Raw genomic sequence first — 18,822 nt, forward strand, 5'->3', positions numbered from 1 at the left:
ATGCTTGGATGAAGGGTTACCAAGTTTGTTGAAATGAATGACCTTGATCTCCATTCAAGGTCACAGGTGTCAAGTAGGCTAAATTCTTTAAACAACATCTTGTTAATAACTAACAATAACTAAGAAGCCTAGAGACATGATATTGGGCCTGTGGCATATTGGGATGAAGTGCTACCACAAGTTTGTTGAAATGAATGACCTTGATCTTCATTCAAGGTCACATGCGTCAAGTAGGCTAAAATCTTTAAACAACGTCTTGTTGATAACTAACAATAACTAAGAAGCCTAGAGACATGATATTGGGCCTGTGGCATACTGGGATGAAAGGCTACCAAGTTTGTTGAAATGAATGACCTTGATCTTCATTCAAGGTCACATGCGTCAAGTAGGCTAAAATCTTTAAACAACGTCTTGTTGATAACTAACAATAACTAAGAAGCCTAGAGACATGATATTGGGCCTGTGGCATACTGGGATGAAGGGCTACCAAGTTTGTTGAAATGAATGACCTTGATCTTCATTCAAGGGGAACCTAGTTTGTATCAATTATGGCTCTGATCCCAGGGGCAGGAGGGATGGGGCCCAATAGGGGTAATAGAGGTAAATTCTTTAAATTGCTTCTAGTCATAGAGTTCTGCATTGATTCTAACCAAATTTGACCTCAAGCATCCTTGGGGGAAGGGGAACAAAGTTTGTATAAATTTTTGTTCTGTTCCTCCAGGGCAAGAGGGGTGGGCCTGATAGGGGAAATAGGCCTGGGGTAACTACTAAAATTCCTAGATAGAAAAGAAACAATGAACCTGTATTCAGAACATACTTGGCATTACAAACCATGTGAGCGATACAGGCCCCCTAGGCCTCTTGTTCTTTGTCCTATGCCATGCCCTGTTCACAAACGTTTAATTCAAACGACTTCTTCCCAAAAACCAAAAGGCCAGGGGTACTGATATTTGGTCTGTAGCATGCTGGGATGAAGGGCTACCATGTTTGTTCAATTGAATGACTCTGACCTTTATTTAAGATTTCCAGAGTCAAATAGGTTGAACATATTTTTTCTCCATAACCAAAAGGTCCATGGTACTGATATTTGGTCTGTAGAATGCTGGGATGAAGGGCTACCAAATGTTGTTTAAATGAATGACCTTGACCTTCGTTTATAATCACAGGTGACAAATAGGCTAAAATCTTTAAATGACATCTTGTTAGTTACTACTAAGCCTAGAGACATGATATGGGACCTGTGCCGTGCTGGGATTAAGGGCTACCAAGGTTGTTCAAATGAATGACCTTGACTTTCAATCAAGGTTACAGGGTCAAAGCATAATCTAAAATCTTTGAAAACATCTTGTTAATAACCAAGAGGCGTAGGGACCTAATATTGAGTCTGTGACATACTAGAATGAAGATTAATCAAGTTTGTTCAAATGAATGAGGTTGCTTGAATTTCATAAAGGTAACAGAGATATAATAGGCTGAAATCTATAACGACATCTGGATAATAACCCAAAGGCCTATAGAGACCTGATATTGGGCTTGTGATATGATACAGCTCCTTCTTCAATTTAACGTTTGTTCACGTAATTCACATGACCAAATTCACTAAAGTCTAGCTATGACACAGAATAGAAGAGGTCAGCGTTAGTTTATAAAGTAAGTTTGTAAAGCAAACTGAACATTTATAAAAAATAATTTACATTACGTTTGATGAAAAATTACTTTTATTTATTAATAAAACAAAACAATAAAACACTGAATCAGTATATTTGAATGTGAAATTATGAAAAGCAATGAACAATGACAAATGACTATTCCAATTTATTATTTATGAAAAAAATATATTGACAATTTTTGATTTAAAAAAATCTTCAAACTTCCAAATAGAAAAGAAATTTTAACGTGTGCACAAAGCTGATTCCGATGAAGAACGATACAACATCAAGCGGAGTAGCTACAGTCTTGTAGCTGGTCGGGTGGAGACTCATTTCGACGGACAAGACGGGACTCTCTTTGTGATGTACTCTCCTATACTCTGAGTTATTGTGTCACACTCTCCGTCAAAGATCACGTTAACAGCTGTACTGCTTTGTATCCATTTAAGGTCGCACGTGCATTCCACGGGCGTATTGTGAACATAGACGTGTGTAAGGCTTGGGACGAGGTCTAATGCTTTTGGTATAGCGGTTAACTGTGTAGATGTGATGTTCAGTTCAGTGAGCTTAACGAGATTTACAAAGGAGTCTTTCGCTATGTATGCCAGAGGGTTATTAGCAAGGTTCAGAAACACTAAATGCTCATGTGTCAGGTTTTGGTAGCGGAATGTGAAGTCATTGCTGTATATGCTATTGATGTTGTTCTCGGACAGGTCAAGGTTGCGGAGATAGATGATGCGGAGGATGGCCTGGGGGATACGGTCCAGACTACAGCTCCTCAGACTCACATTGTACAAATAACCTCTAACGTAGGAGACCATGGCATCATTGATATACCACAAACGGTTTCTGTCCATGTACAGGTTTTCTAATTGGGGAAATACTTGGAGAGCTGACGGGAAGGTGGTGAGAGTGTTGTTCTTCAAGCTCAGTGTTTTAATGGGTGAATTTCCTATATTACTGCCATGATTCGTCCTGAACGCACTTTCAAGTATGCCAGCATCGCCAACGTTAATGTTGTCATCAAAGTAGAACTCCTCTAAGTATAGCAGTTCTTTTACAGCAAGAGGAACTCCGAATACCCCTGTTCGGCGAATGGTAAGTTTCCGCAAAGTCAGTTCAAACCCATGGAACGCATCGAAAGGAATGTTGTTCATACTTACTCCTTCAAAGTGGAGACTTTTAAGGGCCTGTAAATGGTTTATTGTTGATGGCCAATAAGTCAGTCCGTCATCTCCAAAGCTGAAATCCAGGAGAGTTGTTCCCAGAGCATAGAGAACTGGATCAGGGACTGACCTGACGGGGTTATGGAGTATGTTCAAAGTTGTGAGATGTGGCAGGTGTTTAAAGGCCTCTGAAGCAGTGCTCAGGTTGTTACTCTCTAGGTTAAGTGTTGTTAGATACGCTGAAATCCCCGAGAAAGCGTCTGTTGCTATACTGCTGATCTGGTTATGATCCAGCTCGATCGTGGTCACGTTGGTGTTGCTGAAGGCGTTACTGGGGACATTCTGTAGGTTGTTGAATGACAGTCTGAGGATGGTAAATTGGGCCCACCCCGTGTTCTGGAAGTTAGGGATGTTGTTGAGGTTTTTATTGGAACAGTCGACGACTCCATTCTGACAAAAGCACCCAAGCCTTCCCTGGATTGGACACGGGTCATTTGTAAGTACACAATGGCACAGGGCCAGAATCACCACGCAGACCAATGTAAAACCCGTCTGAAAGGACAATGACAAAATGGTTCATGTATACAATTCAAATGAGGAAACATTGAGGACAGACTGAGACTGGGAGAACTTCATTCACTATACCCATCCCACTCACCACAACACTCCTATTTCGTTGCACAGACATACAAAAAGAAGTACACTTCACTTTGTTTGTTTGATAATTAAAGTCCTATTAACATCCAGGGTCATTTTGTAAGGACGGCCTCTCGTGTATGCAGTGTGTAGTGTATATGAAGTACGCGGATTTCACATTCATGTTATTTAAGTAATAAGGTGTTAAATTAAGCTCATAAAGAAACAGAAAAACACTCTTATTAATTCTAAAGAAAAGATTACATTGTCTTTTTTAACTAGCTGCTGTCACTAGAATAAAAAGCTTATGAAACGTAAGGACTTAGGCCTGCCCTTGGCCAAGAACTTGTAAAATCCTTGATTTAACAGTGATAGCCCTGATAATCGTTTATAACACAGCTCCGTCATATTTGTCAAACCCCGCTGTGTGTTGCTGCGTTGTTATACTCACCATGGTAACACAGATGACTACTTTTGGCCTTAAAGATTTCCAGTAATGCTCTGTTTCTCTGTAAAAAGAAGCCCATATTTACAACAAGTCTTCTAAGATGCATAAATTCTCCATTTATACGTTTCGTAATGTTGCATTTCATAGTTCATATTTTTTTGGCATACTGTTTGCACATTCTGCTGTCAAGATGAAATAAAATTAAGTTGTGAAACAATAGAATAGGTATACTTTTTATGTCATGTAATGATGAAAAATGGCATAGGTATTGAACATTCCTCGGACAAAAATGGCAAATTGATGTTTTCAAAGAATCTTTGACAGTGATAAGTAATGTCCATACTGTGACCCAACCAGTAGTCGTGACGGAACAGTATCGTCAGATTTCCGAATGGAGCTATTGATGAATATTTCATTGTGGTATTGTTTTCGTTTATGTGAGAATATTGTGCTTCATAAAATCAAACAATTATTTTTTCCCAAATCACGACAACTGTTCTTTTACGACTACTGGTACGATACCAGTATAAAATTTTATTTTCATTCCAAAGAAATACATACTATTTGTGGAGAAGTGAACTTCGTTTTGATGGTATTGCTTTAAGTCGGTAAATATATTTGGTCAAAACAAGTTGGTTATTAATTCTAGACATTCCAATCAACAAGTTTTGAGAACATATAGTAATATATTTCTATTATTATACTGTTATTTTAAAATCGAATGTAAAGTACGTGTAAACGGTATAAACCGAATACTACTTTCCGGTATTCAAAACGTCACGAATAACTCATGAAGACATCGTCGCTACATTAAGGTACCATGCGTATTAATGTATTTTTTGTTGGTTGGTTGGCTCTCTATATCTATATACAATGATCATGTAAAATCTGAATTAAGATAGAATTCTACTCACGTTACTGTATGGGATCCGATCCCTTCCTTCGCTGCCCCGACTGTGACGGTAACTTTCCTTTTACACACCTTATATAACGCCTTGCCAGTCGGCCTGACTTTGAGTTCTTGGAAGGACGAGTGAAGTAGTCACGTGATCACATGCTTTGGTTGTGTAGAGGGTTTGGTACAGATTTTATTTTGTTATTCGCTATCAAACTGTGTTAGAGATATTCTTTATAACTTTATAGTAGTAGTCATGCTAATTGAAACTAATTTCAGATTGATAATCATGATGGATAGCAGTCAGTTGTCAGGGATCCTAAATATATATCATGTATGTGAATGTGTTCTCTGTGAATATTTTAAATGTTAATGTTCTGTTACATTATGATATGATTGGTGCCGTCTGTTGGATCTGTGTGTGATTGTGCTTTATTGTTGTACACGTGAAACTAAAAAGTGAGGAAATAATCATCATTTGATTAAACTATTTAGAATTTATAGTGGCAGTTTTTTAAATTTCATGATCACTTATGATTTAAAATTAGAATGTTTTCTTATCCAAAGTCGCACTATAACCATACGATATTTGTCTTATAGTTTTGCTCTGTAGATTTTAACATTTATTTTTTATTCCAAATGTTTTTACTATTACATATCCCTTGAAATCATGTTCACAGTATTGTTCCCTGGAACGAAGACTCGGTGTTATGTCCCCATGGTCAAAGCAACGGTAGTGTATACTGCATTTACATGTTAGTTACAGTGACCGATCGGGGTGTTCCGCTCAATGTCTTTGTCAGTAGCCTCCAGTCAAATTGCACTATAAAGTGACATCCAGTTGAGCTTAATGAGACACATTTAATACGGTTCCTCAAATAGGCGCAATAACCCCATTATTGACCGCTCGATTTATAAAACATATTCAAGCAACAAAAATATTCGGATTTTAGACTGAAATGACTTTGTTTTAAATCAATACTCTCATCATAGGGTTAAATTACACGGATAAATCGAACTTACAAGACAGAACGTCATATGAAACACAAACAGTTAAGCTTTTTTAGACGACGAACTTTATCAAGAAAAAAAATTAGGAAATCAGAACCGTTTGGACTTTGGACTCATACGACCTTGTTGTTGACCAGGAAGTTTTTACAAGTATTTGATATTATTGATTAACTGACACCACTGGTGGTCCCCATTGACAGATAAAGGGTAAATAAGATACCCTCTTGTCTTTATAAATTGGTGCATATCAGGAATGACGGGTAACCAAACATCGTATGAACATGTCTAACTGAAAGGTTGGACCATTTATAAGCCTCGTGCCTATTCATCTTGTCACTGTTTCTTTCTGGGAGTAATTTATACTATAAACATGATACTTACTGGTGCAAAATGAAAAACAAAACAACGAAGTGCAAACTTTAAATCCATCACCACGAACAGCATTGCAGTAAAAAGGGATTTATTATCTAGTATTTACATGATAAACAATCTGTCCGTGTGTTACTTTGTGACGGAATCTTTAATCAGGTTGACAAGTGGTAAATTTACGAATGGTTACATACATACTGACACGGTTATTTGGGCCGTTTTTGATTATGCGGTTTGACTGGTTGGACCTAGTTGTTCGTTTATGAATTAAAAACGAACCTGATGATTTTATATTGTTTTCAGACGAGCCTTGACAAAATCGTCACAGGGCTGTATTAAAAACTGCAGTTCCGTCAGGATTTATACATGAAATAATGACTTTAACAAACGGTCGAACCGGTTGTTCCGAATAAACAAAAACGAATACACTGACGCCGAAACTCAAAAATGTAGATATAAACAAAACAAACTTCAATTGTAAATGGATATAAATAACAATTGTGGACAGTTATATTTTATATTAATTTCGCGTTACAATACGTGAAATACAATTAAATATCAGTGTTATGCAGGCTTTTGGTTTCATCTCTGCATTATATTTTGCTGACTTTGCTGACGAACCAATATACAAAAATGTAACGCATGCTTTTACAACATTTATAACTCACAGACATAGTGGTATACGTAATTACACGGGTCGCCGTACCATTTCCAGTTGTTCTGGAAAACATTTACACACAAGTCGTGACTGTCATGGTTAGAATGACTCTCTTTCCAACTGGAATCATTGTCTGCGATCATTCCCCCGGTAGAAATCCATCTGAAAACGCCGTTTGTATTTCTGGCGCCAATCCAAAAACTGTTTTCTGAAACAGATAATAGATAGAGCGAATAAGGGTTACGACTATATATGAAGTTGAAATGATCTTTGGGATGAAGGAAGGACATTGGGATTACATTTACTATATAAATCATCAACTTAGTTTAAGACACTTTTAAATAGTTTGTAGACTTGGTCTATTTTATAGTAGTATTGTTTACTAAAACGTGTAAGAATTAGGCGTTATTTTGTTATCAAAATTGTACAATGCAGCTTACCGAATTTCTCGCGTATCTTGTCCGTGAATTCCTGGCTTGGATCTGTCAGGAGATTGGCACCGTCAGATTGACACTTTGCCTGTACATAGAAGTATACACTGGTCAGTTCTGGTCAGTCGAGATGTCGACAATTATGGTCAATAGAGGTTTGGTACAACCAAGTCAAGTTTAATCGATCAGTAGAGGTTTGGTACAACCAAGTCAAGTCTAATTGATCAGTAGAGGTTTGGTGCAACCAAGCCAAGTCTAATTGATCAGTAGAGGTTTGGTAGGTACAACCAGGTCAAGCCTAATTGATCAGTAGAGGTTTGGTACAGCCAAGTCAAGTCTAATTGATCAGTAGAGGTTTAGTACAACCTAGTCAAGTTTAATTGATCAGTAGAGGTTTGGTACAACCAAGTCAAGTCTAATTGATCAGTAGAGGTTTGGTAGGTACAACCAAGTCAAGTCTAATTCATCAGTAGAGGTTTGGTAGGTACAACCAAGTCAAGTTTAATTGATCAGTAGAGTTTTGGTACAACCAAGTCAAGTCTAATTGATCAGTAGAGGTTTGGTACAACCAAGTCAAGTCTAATTGATCAGTAGAGGTTTGGTACAACCTAGTCAAGTTTAATTGATCAGTAGAGGTTTGGTACAACCTAGTCAAGTTTAATTGATCAGTAGAGGTTTGGTACAACCAAGTCAAGTCTAATTGATCAGTAGAGGTTTGGTAGGTACAACCAAGTCAAGTCTAATTCATCAGTAGAGTATTGGTACAACTAAACAAGCTGTTACTGGTTAGTAGTTTTAGAGTTCAGGAAATCCGTGGTTAGTAGAGTCTTGTATAGTATAGCTCGGCACACTTCATCCTCAACCTCTCTGGTATAGCTCAGGCACACACGTCATCCTCAGCCTCTCTGGTATAGCTCAGGCACACTCATCCTCTCTGGTATAGCTCAGGCACACTTCATCCTCAGCCTCTCTGGTATAGCTCAGGCACACTTCATCCTCAGCCTCTCTGGTATAGCTCAGGCACACTTCATCCTCAGCCTCTCTGGTATAGCTCAGGCACACGTCATCCTCAGCCTCTCTGGTATAGCTCAGGCACACTCATCCTCTCTGGTATAGCTCAGGCACATTTCATCCTCAGCCTCTCTGGTATAGCTCAGGTACACTCATCCTCATTCTCTCTGGTATAGCTCAGGCACACTCATCCTCTCTGGTATAGCTCAGGCACACTTCATCCTCAGCCTCTCTGGTATAGCTCAGGCACACTTCATCCTCAGCCTCTCTGGTATAGCTCAGGCACACTCATCCTCTCTGGTATAGCTCAGGCACACTTCATCCTCAGCCTCTCTGGTATAGCTCAGGCACACTTCATCCTCAGCCTCTCTGGTATAGCTCAGGCACACTTCATCCTCAGCCTCTCTGGTATAGCTCAGGCACATTTCATCCTCAGCCTCTCTGGTATAGCTCAGGCACACTCATCCTCATTCTCTCTGGTATAGCTCAGGCACACTCATCCTCTCTGGTATAGCTCAGGCACACTTCATCCTCAGCCTCTCTGGTATAGCTCAGGCACACTCATCCTCTCTGGTATAGCTCAGGCACACTTCATCCTCAGCCTCTCTGGTATAGCTCAGGCACACTTCATCCTCAGCCTCTCTGGTATAGCTCAGACACACTCATCCTCAGCCTCTCTGGTATAGCTCAGGCACACTTCATCCTCAGCCTCTCTGGTATAGCTCAGGCACACTCATCCTCAGCCTCTCTGGTATAGCTCAGGCACACTTCATCCTCAGCCTCTCTGGTATAGCTCAGGCACACTCATCCTCAGCCTCTCTGGTATAGCTCAGGCACACTTCATCCTCAGCCTCTCTGGTATAGCTCAGGCACACTTCATCCTCAGCCTCTATGTTAGTGCTGAGGCGTGATCAATTATAGAGGGGAGAATGATGGCCAAATGGTAATTAGATTATAACTTAATTAGATTCACAAAGCATGCATATGGTTTATAGTAACGCCGGTAAACTGGGTGAGGCGTACCTGGATCGGTTGCTTTGAGTATGGATATGTTTTACATATTTGAAATAAAAATGATATGATCAAATACAATGACATGTCTGTTTAGTTATCACACATGCCATCAGTCTGAAGAGTCCTTTGATCTCATACTCTCGCGTAGAGATAAGGGTTATAATGTTATAGTGTAACAATCTCCTAGTGTATACTATATTGTGGTTAAATTCAAATTGTAATTGAAATCCTCCACGACTTTTAACCACCAGCGAAATATTTAGGAAATTATTAACGTACCTAAGAACATTAGTACCATATATATTTATAAATTGTAGGGATAGGAGAAAACCCTCCGCGAACAGTTCCTTATAGGAAACCGCGAAATCTTGACCATCATAACTACTTGACCACCGCGGCCCTTTATAATTTTTATTATTGATTTATTTAGTTAATTACATCATTTACAGACCAGCTGAAATGACGACACATAAACGTTCCATTAACCTGAGCAAGAAGGACATTGACGACCCTAAAACATTTTGGTTACATGAGTGTGATACAACACATACATATGGTATTAGTCCTAGCTGGTTACATGAGTGTGATACAACACATACATATGGTATTAGTCCTAGCTGGTTACATGAGTGTGATACAACACATACATATGGTATTAGTCCTAGCTGGTTACATGAGTGTGATACAACACATACATATGGTATTAGTCCTCGCTTTTCGCCCGGCTCCTTTAACACTTCGGACTCCCGTCCGGGTTATGTTGCCTTTTGCCCTACATTCTGGATACTCTCTCTTACGATTATCTCTAACATCTTTAAACCCCTGTAAATCTAACAACCTTACACCTACTGCTCTCCAACCCTTTGTGAATATATTAAAAAGGTACGCGCAGCCTAAAATATCTAAAAATCCCCATCTAACCCAAACATTAATTATGCTTAGCTGCGCTATCACGATGGCCTCGTCGCTGACCGCTTCGATAAACTGCAAGTCAGGGTCTGGCCTTGCCTATCTTGAGTATCATCTCCCAAGTGATGACGCGCTAGGCTGCTACTATCACAGTCTATACCTTGCTGGTTTTACTTTCTTACATGATCTCTATAGAATAAACTTTTTTTTATAATTTTCAACCCATTTTGTTACATGAGCTAAAAGGACGACAAAAAAACGTTCCAGTTACCTGCGCTAGTAAGACAACATATAAACGTTTAAGTTACATGAGCTAAAAGGACGACACACTAAATTCCAGTTACCTGGGAATGGACGACATACAAACGCTCTACTTACCTGAGCTAAAAAGACTACATAAAAACATTACCTGAGCGTCTGTCCAGTTCAAAACCCCGTTCCCTATGTAGTAACACCTATCCTCAAATATCTGTAGAGCTGGAATTGTCTTTCGGTGTCCTGAAAGGGAATTTGTTAATCTAAATCTCCCTTTTCGCAGTGTGTTGAAATTAATAATTTCTAATGTATTGATGGTACATATTAAGTTAGACGTTTGCATATACAGATAAAAATTAACTATATATAGAACAAGCTTTAAAAATGCGCGTTATCTAAAACTATTTTTATTTATAAAAAAGACATCATGAAAGAACGAGTGAAAGTTGTGTGATTATAAGACTATTTCATACCCTTTAGAAGAATATCTCTATCCTCCATAATTATGCACAAATGTAAAAATCTTTTTATATATGTCTTGACATTAATTACAATTATTTTAATGAAGTAAGTTCGAAGAAAACCTCAACTGCAAATAAGTTATCCATACATGGGAATTAATGTTAAAATTCGTCTTGGTAATACTAATTTTCTTTGCAGTGACGTCACGAAGTAGTTTTACATTAGTAGCCAAGTGATACAGCCTCAGGTGATATGAGTGTGTTGTATCGGATAAACCTACAACGGTAGGTGTGAGAGAAAAAATGTTATGGAACGAATGAATGTTGTGTCCGTGATGTGCTGAGTGAGCGCCCTCCTGTGGGCTGGCCCCAAGTCTCCAACATTGCTAACCTTCGAACGTTTACATGTTCTAGGGAAATACAATTTGTACATGTATTGTTTTGTCTGTGTTGTAAACAAGGAAAAAACTTTGGTGTTAACAATATTTACAGCTGTATCAGCCACAACTGTTCTATCTAGTGCATGTTTTCTAATATAAGTCAACAGAACAAGTACGTGTTTATTTAATGAGGTCGACTGATATGTTAAATTTCTATGTTATTTCGTCTGTTATTTCAATAAAGTATTTGGTTTTCAAAAGTAAAAACATCAATGGTCTTTACCAAAAGAAGCGACGCATTCCATCCGCTTTATCCGTGACGAAAGGGACTCTTCTACTGCTCGGATCTTTTCTGTAAGGTTTTGGATAACCAGCGAAGGCATGACGTCATACGTTGTACCTGTCATGTTGTACATGTTTGTATCCAGTAACTGCTCAATCTGCTTGATACGTCTGGTGATATTATTGATTCCTGGCGAGGAAACATCGGAGGTTTCATCATTGTTTGATTTTTTCTCAATTGCTTCTATACGTTGGGCAAGGCTCTGGATTTCTAGCGTCAACATTTCAGAGTTTTGATAATGTTGTAATGTGTTCTCAATCGCGTCCACTCGTGTAGTGAGATTATGGATCCCCTGCAGAGAAATATCGGTACTGTGGTCACTTCCAGATATCTTTTCAATCGCCTCAATCCGCTTGGTAAGATTTAGAAGATCTGTCTGGTAGATGATGAGTCTTTCGTTAGGTTTCTGGACTTTCTCCATTTCCCCCAGACGTGTGGTCAAGTTTTGTATTGTCGACAACATAAAGAGATCGCTTGGAGTCTGGCAGAGTTGTAGTACAGCTGACCTTAGCATGTAAAACCAAATAAAGGTAAAAGTTAACGTCAAAATTATATTTTCCGAATTTGCATATTACAGAGTTATCTGCACTTGTGAGTAGGTATTGATTGTGACGTCATGTGTTTGCGAGCGTAACGTCATACATTTCTGATAAAACGACGTGAATTGCGCTCACAAAATAATGACGTAATAATTGATACATACCCGCAAGGGAGCTTACTCTGTAATATGCAAAGACGGAATACATCCGTGCAGGTAGAACGTAAGAATTGTACTTGCTGCCCCTATTGCATGATCGTAAAAGGCGACTTAATTTAGGATATTATTTTGTCTTTCTTTCTACATAACTTACTTCTTCTTTGACACCGCCTCGCTTTTGGCCTTCTATGAGCGCTCGCCTCTACGGGAGGTAGACTCTGGGTTCTGTCCCTGACCGCAACCCACCATTAACAATAAAAGTGCTAGTTTCTGCTCCTGCTTAGCACTCGGCATACAGGGAGTAGGACGACTGGTTCGCCCATTGTCAGTATAATGTGACCGAGTGGGGTGTGTTGCTTGGTGTCTTCGGTGGCACACATTAGTGATAAAGCACTATAAAAAGGGTAAGAGTTCCACTATACAGGAAGACACAACACGAATATACCGCAGTCTCCTAAAACACACACCCGCACTTCATACAAACAACACACCTCAAAAATGAGAGACCGTCCTTACTTGACTCTAGCTATTAATAGGACGTTTATTAATCAAACAAAAAATCAATAATTTCTTAGAAACAAATTGAAGCATATACATGTATTACATCAATATAGGATCTTACATGAGTTTTTATTTCATATGAGATTTTATGAAACGAGTCTTATAAGTTTTTATTTATGCGAGCCTCGGCGAGCAAAAATGAAAACTTTGAGACGAGTTTCATAAAATCTCGTTTGAAATGAACACAAATTAAAGATACTTTTTTTCACATAACTCCAAATACCTACATAATAAAGAATTTCAAGTCAAAATGTATTCCCAAAATCCAGCAAAGGCCGCCATTTTATCACGCCGTCCTCGTAATCCTGACGCCACGTCATTTTTTTCTGACGTCATTTTATTGTTTCTGTCTGACGTTACAATGAATTTCTAGTCGATGAATATCGCTTCAGGTCATATTACACTAGTAAAGCATTGATGTTAATATATTGTAACTTCATAGGGGTATGAAAGAAATTTTGTTCGCAAACTGTTTGCTCACAAAAGTTAGCAAACAAAATTTATTTCATACCCCTATGAAGTTAAAAAAATAGTTACATCAATGCTTATAATTAATTTTTCAGACTACTTGATAACATAAAGTACGTTTAAACGTACGTTTTTTTTAATTTTCCTCTGGGCCTCTTGTTTTCTAAATCAATAAGCCACGTCGACGTCTATATTGTGACGTCATAATTACGTCGGATTTTCGCGCCATTCTCGGATTTTTCCTTCATAGTTAGTGTATGAAAAAAGAATCTGCCAATCAGATAGTTGGATTTAGTATGAAAACAAATAAAAAATAATTATTGACATGTGCAAAAATATTACACGGGGAAATCACTGCATATCAGGCGAATTATGTGATAAAAAGACATATTTCTACAATCATATGAGTTAATCAGATAGATATTAATGAGCGGACTTATTTCCATGACTTAACCTAATACTATGGGAAGAATAGATAAAATATGAATTTAAAGTTATTAATTGTTAAATTAATATTACTGCTTCGTGATAAGTAAACACTCATCGCCCTATGTTAAGGAGGATACGATGATTTATCTACCCGACTGAATATGATCCCAGGCCAAAATATATTGACATGACAAAACAAGCAAAACTAATCGGTCGTATTAAGATTTAAAATATAACCCTTCAACTACTGCTGAACTCACAAATGTGAGTATATGTAAATTTATGATTTATGATTACAGAATGATACCACTAGACACTACTTTCTCTTATCCCAGACAGGGATATCCACAGTTTTACCGGTGTGAGTTTTCTATCTCACCCTAGCGTAAAGACAAGCTACATGATATCTTTGCACGTGCTCAAAAATTGTATGAAGTCACAACAACAGTATCATGACGTGATGGTAATATCATTATGACGTCACCACAACAATGAAATGAAGTCACAAAGACGATGAAGACGACGATTCAGAATCATTCACCCTCTTTGGGGTGAGACAGGAGATATCAACCCTCGGGATAATATTCTTAAGCTGTCGTGTTTGACAACATAAGAATCTTAACCCTCGGGTTGAGATTATCCTGTCTCACCCCAAAGGTGGTGAAAGATTCTATTAATCTCAGACGTGTAAGACCAGGGAAAAACCAGCATCATAATGGTGTTAAAAGCATAACCAAAAACGTTAATAACAAAAAGACATATAAAGTGAGAATTAAAAGACTTCGGTATCGGTTACCTGATGTTCTCAAGTATCCTCTGTTCCATGAGGACTTCCTGGATTTTCTCTTTGTCGGCAGTCGATAGAACTTGTCCGTTTGCTTCTTTGCAAACATGCCACACAAGTATCCATACAAATATTGAATGCATCATGCGTAAGAGAAATGTTGAATTCAGATGAATTGCCGCAGACATAATTTTGTGATATATATATAACTGAAATATTTAGCTGACTGATTTGAGGCTAAATTTGTTTGTACAAGGAAATAAAACAGACAATAGCTATGTGCTTAGGGATCTTCCTTGACTAGAGTATATACATAACATATATTCAAGAGGTGACTTCTTGTGTACTCATAATGACACTGTCCATATGTTATTGGTGCACTTGAGTTTACACCGCCTCTCGTTCACATCCTTTCCGTTAACTCTGAAAAATAACAATTTTAAAGTAGTATATGGTATTGTGACGCAAGCTGCATGTAATTGTTGTCTACATGTGAGACTGAAACGAGTCTAAGGCTAAAAAAATCACATCACTACAACAACCTATATTTCGAAGAATAAAACATCAAAATATATTGCAATTTACGTTTAGCGGTGGCCGCCATTTGGTCACCATGTCGTCGTATCCTGAAGTCATGTCATTGTTTACTGGTTTGGTTAATTATATTTACATCCTATTAACAGCCAGGGTCATGTAAGGACGGCCTCCAGTGCATGTGGTGTTTTGCGTGTAAAGTGCGAGGTTCGTGTTTTGAGAGACTGCAGTATATTCGTGTTGTGTCTTTTTGTATAGTGGAACTCTTGCCCTTTTTATATGTTATAATCACTGAAGCATGTCGCCGAAGACACCAAGCAATAAACCCCACCCGGTCACTTTATATTGACAACGGTTGAACCGGTCGACCCACTCCCTTCATGCTGAGCGTTTAGCACAAGCAGAAACTACCACTTTTATAGACTTTGATGTGTCTCACTCCAAGGGACAGAACTCTGAGCCTTCCTCACAAGGACGAGTGCTCAATCGGAGGTCAAAAGTGAGGTGTGTCAAATAAAGTAAGAAATAAGGAAGAAGAAAATATCAGAACCTAAATTTAGTCGCCTTTTGCGATCATACAATAGGGGCAGCAGATAAAATCTTACGCCCTGCCTGTAGTGTACTGAAGTCAAGTCATGAAGTCTTAAATTTTAAGTTCGGTACATAAAATCGAGGAAGCATCGAATACTGACTGATACCATTACAGTGCCTAGGCTAGACTTGAATATGTATAGCACTTCTAACTCGCTCTACATCTCGATCGGTTGACACGTAAGTTATTGTTAGATGGCCCCTCAAACCGTTAAAGTAGTACTCCGAGTCTGTGTCTGTCGATGTTAAAATGTCTATTGAATGTTCCATTATATGGACTAGACTATTTGTATCTATGCCGGTAAACCTCAGATCATATAAAGACTTTTACTCGAAATTTCCAAATTATAAATACATATACATTATTCTAAAGAAATATCATAAACTTAACTGCTAGTTATATTCTTATTTCGCAGTCTACCTTTAAATAATGAATAACTGTCTCACTTTACTTTTGGCGCTGAAGAATAAAGTGTCTTAGACAGTTATTTGTTATAATGAATAACGTAAAACATTAACTTGCTAATGTTCTGTCTAAGAGCCCAGGAATTTTTTTTACTTATCTGAGATATCATTGCTGACGTGTTACAGGTATCACTATTCTTCCACCCACGTGTTTCAAATACACCCGGGATAATCGCGAGGTGCATGAGCATACGTCAATGGTTATCTCCGGGTACTGCGATGTACTCCACCTTAACTTGATACACCCTGACTTTGATAATAGGACATTGATAGTTTGATACTGTATGTAAGATGTGCCCTTAAAATCCACTTTCCGGCTTCGAGCGCATGCCTTGTTTCGATTGCCATCTAGATAACGTTGATATAGAAGAATCCCTGTGAACTCCTCGGATGTGACTGTCGTACATTGACCTCGGGTGTGCCATAAGAGCATCCATTTTGAAACAAAGATACTATTTTCATAACAACTGATTGCCATCAAGGACACAACTACTTGAAAACTGATGTCAGTTCACTCATGCTGTATATTGTCAGTTTCAAAGGAGAAATGTTTACATTCAATTTCGTAAAATATGACTATAGAAGTTCAATATATCATGATCAATAACTATTCTTTTTCTTATGCGTACTTAAGGCGTAATTAGGTTTACCGGCGAAGACAATGTTTAATTTTCGTACATATTCTTACACCTATCAGATCTGAGGTAATCGTTTACATCCGAGGACTTCCGATCGCTGTGAGCTGTGGTGCAGACGCATGGGGTCCATGCAATCGTATACAGCTGATTTAGTATTTGATCCGGAAAGCCCCTCTCTGACTCCAATCGTAAGTCTTTGTAAAAGATAAAATGCCGAACGGCTTAGGTCCGTTCACAATATAATGACTATAAGTAATCGTAAAATGAGTCGTATGTTCATTACAGTTTTTGATACAAAGCTCTATACAGGAAGGACTATAAATTTAAATAACAAAAACGACGTTTTAACTTGTATAAATCAGACATTGAGTTATCAAAATGTGATACATTCAATCACTTACGTATTTTAATAGAATACTAAATGTATCTAATATACAATAGCCATGTGTATATGTCGTATAATACTGACGTTACTACCAATTGTCGAATTGTAAGTATATGCGTTCCAGAAATAGCGGTCGGTGAAGCGTGATATTAAAATGGGAGTTTAGGACCCCAATAGTTGATGCTAATTTTAATGCTTATAATGACTTACACAATTAGTCAAAATAGAGTCAGTGGTTTTTTTCTATAATACACTACACACTTGTAAATTGAACAAGAAACCACCTACAATTAAAGATTTGAAACACACATATTTTATTATAGAAATGTAGATTTGTATGGGTTACATGCTTATTAAAATAAGACACAAAGGACTCTCAATCAAAAGTGGAACTTCATTGATGGATTCCAGAATAACTATTAAAGTAACGAAATGAGTAATTAAAGCTTTTCAAATTGGGTTATAGTTTCAATCTGATTGAAATACAGATCCTTATAACCACTCCGTTCAATATAGGCACCTCATATCAAACGTAGTGATAATAAGGATCTGTATTTTAATCAGATTGGTTATAGTTTGTAACATAAGTAGTTCATGTTATTGTTTTGTTAATAGGTATCTCCTAGTGCAGTGATGATGTAATAAGAGTATAGTTACGTTCGTCAGTCAGACTACGTCACACCCAGGTTCAACACCGTGCAACTCGAGGTTTAGTCACGATATAGCATGAGCAGATAAGAAACACCATAGAAATGTGGTCCAGTGTATTTTCTTTCATACCTACGGGTGTAATACTGGCTGGTCTAGGGCAATACACTCATGCAGCCTGAGGCTTTATTGCATGGGTAGACCTGAGGCTGTATTGCATGGCTACCCATGCAATAAAGCCTCGTGACGTCACGACGTCAACAAAAGTTCTATTTCCTCGGTAAAATTTTGGATTTTTATCGCAAAATTGACTGGTTTTACTATAAAGGATGCAGACAACGGAATTTTGGTTGAAAATATCACGTAATTTTTCATGTATGGATAATTGACTTCCAGTCGTGGATTTCTTCGAATTTATTTCAAAATGGCGGGATATTATACTTGTAAAATTGGAATAAAACTTCAAGGTATGAAAGAAAAATACTCTTTCATAAGTAGATATGAAGGATAGGGATATTTTACCCTCGGGATCACAAAATGTTGCAAAACCCTCGGGTTTTACTACATTTTGTGACCCTCGGGTAGAATATCCCTTCCTTCATATCCACATATGAAAGAGTCTTATATTATTGCACCTGCAGATGCTTAAACATCAACACGTCAACAGACTATTCAAATGTATAGATACGCAACAAAGCAGGTAAAGACTACCGCTGTTCTCAGCTACCGTAATAATTATAACTGTATATAAGTACATGACCGAGTTATAAAGGGACACAGTAAACTACCAAAATTACACATTGGGACATATGATATTGCATATTACATATATAAACGGAAGCTATTATAATGAGAGCGAGGGAATTACCCAAATTAAGATGCTCGGATGACGACTAGAAACCAGCGGTAATAAACAATATACAAAGAAGTAAGATACACAACAAAGCATTTGATCACATTAACACAACTAGCTAACATATACTGTT

The 18,822-nt window shown here is 37.9% G+C and overlaps 2 protein-coding genes across 2 annotated transcripts; both read right to left on the reverse strand.

The window, feature by feature from the left end:
* Positions 1-1,700: 1,700 nt before the first annotated feature.
* On the reverse strand, positions 1,701-5,112 carry LOC138307356 (leucine-rich repeat-containing G-protein coupled receptor 4-like). The gene is made up of 3 exons (XM_069248055.1): positions 4,814-5,112; positions 3,903-3,960; positions 1,701-3,367 (listed from the first exon to the last, which is right to left on the reverse strand). The coding sequence occupies exons 2-3, from the start codon at positions 3,903-3,905 to the stop codon at positions 1,979-1,981; spliced, it is 1,392 nt and encodes a 463-aa protein (XP_069104156.1). The 5' UTR covers positions 3,906-3,960; positions 4,814-5,112; the 3' UTR covers positions 1,701-1,978.
* A 1,136-nt stretch (positions 5,113-6,248) lies between these two features.
* Positions 6,249-16,567, reverse strand: LOC138307359 (uncharacterized). The gene is made up of 5 exons (XM_069248057.1): positions 14,588-16,567; positions 11,577-12,142; positions 10,607-10,695; positions 7,273-7,351; positions 6,249-7,040 (listed from the first exon to the last, which is right to left on the reverse strand). Exons 1-5 carry the CDS (start codon positions 14,761-14,763, stop codon positions 6,832-6,834), a joined length of 1,119 nt encoding a protein of 372 aa, XP_069104158.1. The 5' UTR covers positions 14,764-16,567; the 3' UTR covers positions 6,249-6,831.
* Between the last annotated feature and the right edge of the window lie 2,255 nt (positions 16,568-18,822).

Source organism: Argopecten irradians, chromosome 14, assembly GCF_041381155.1.
Source record: "Argopecten irradians isolate NY chromosome 14, Ai_NY, whole genome shotgun sequence".
NCBI classification, from domain to species: Eukaryota; Metazoa; Mollusca; class Bivalvia; order Pectinida; family Pectinidae; genus Argopecten; species Argopecten irradians.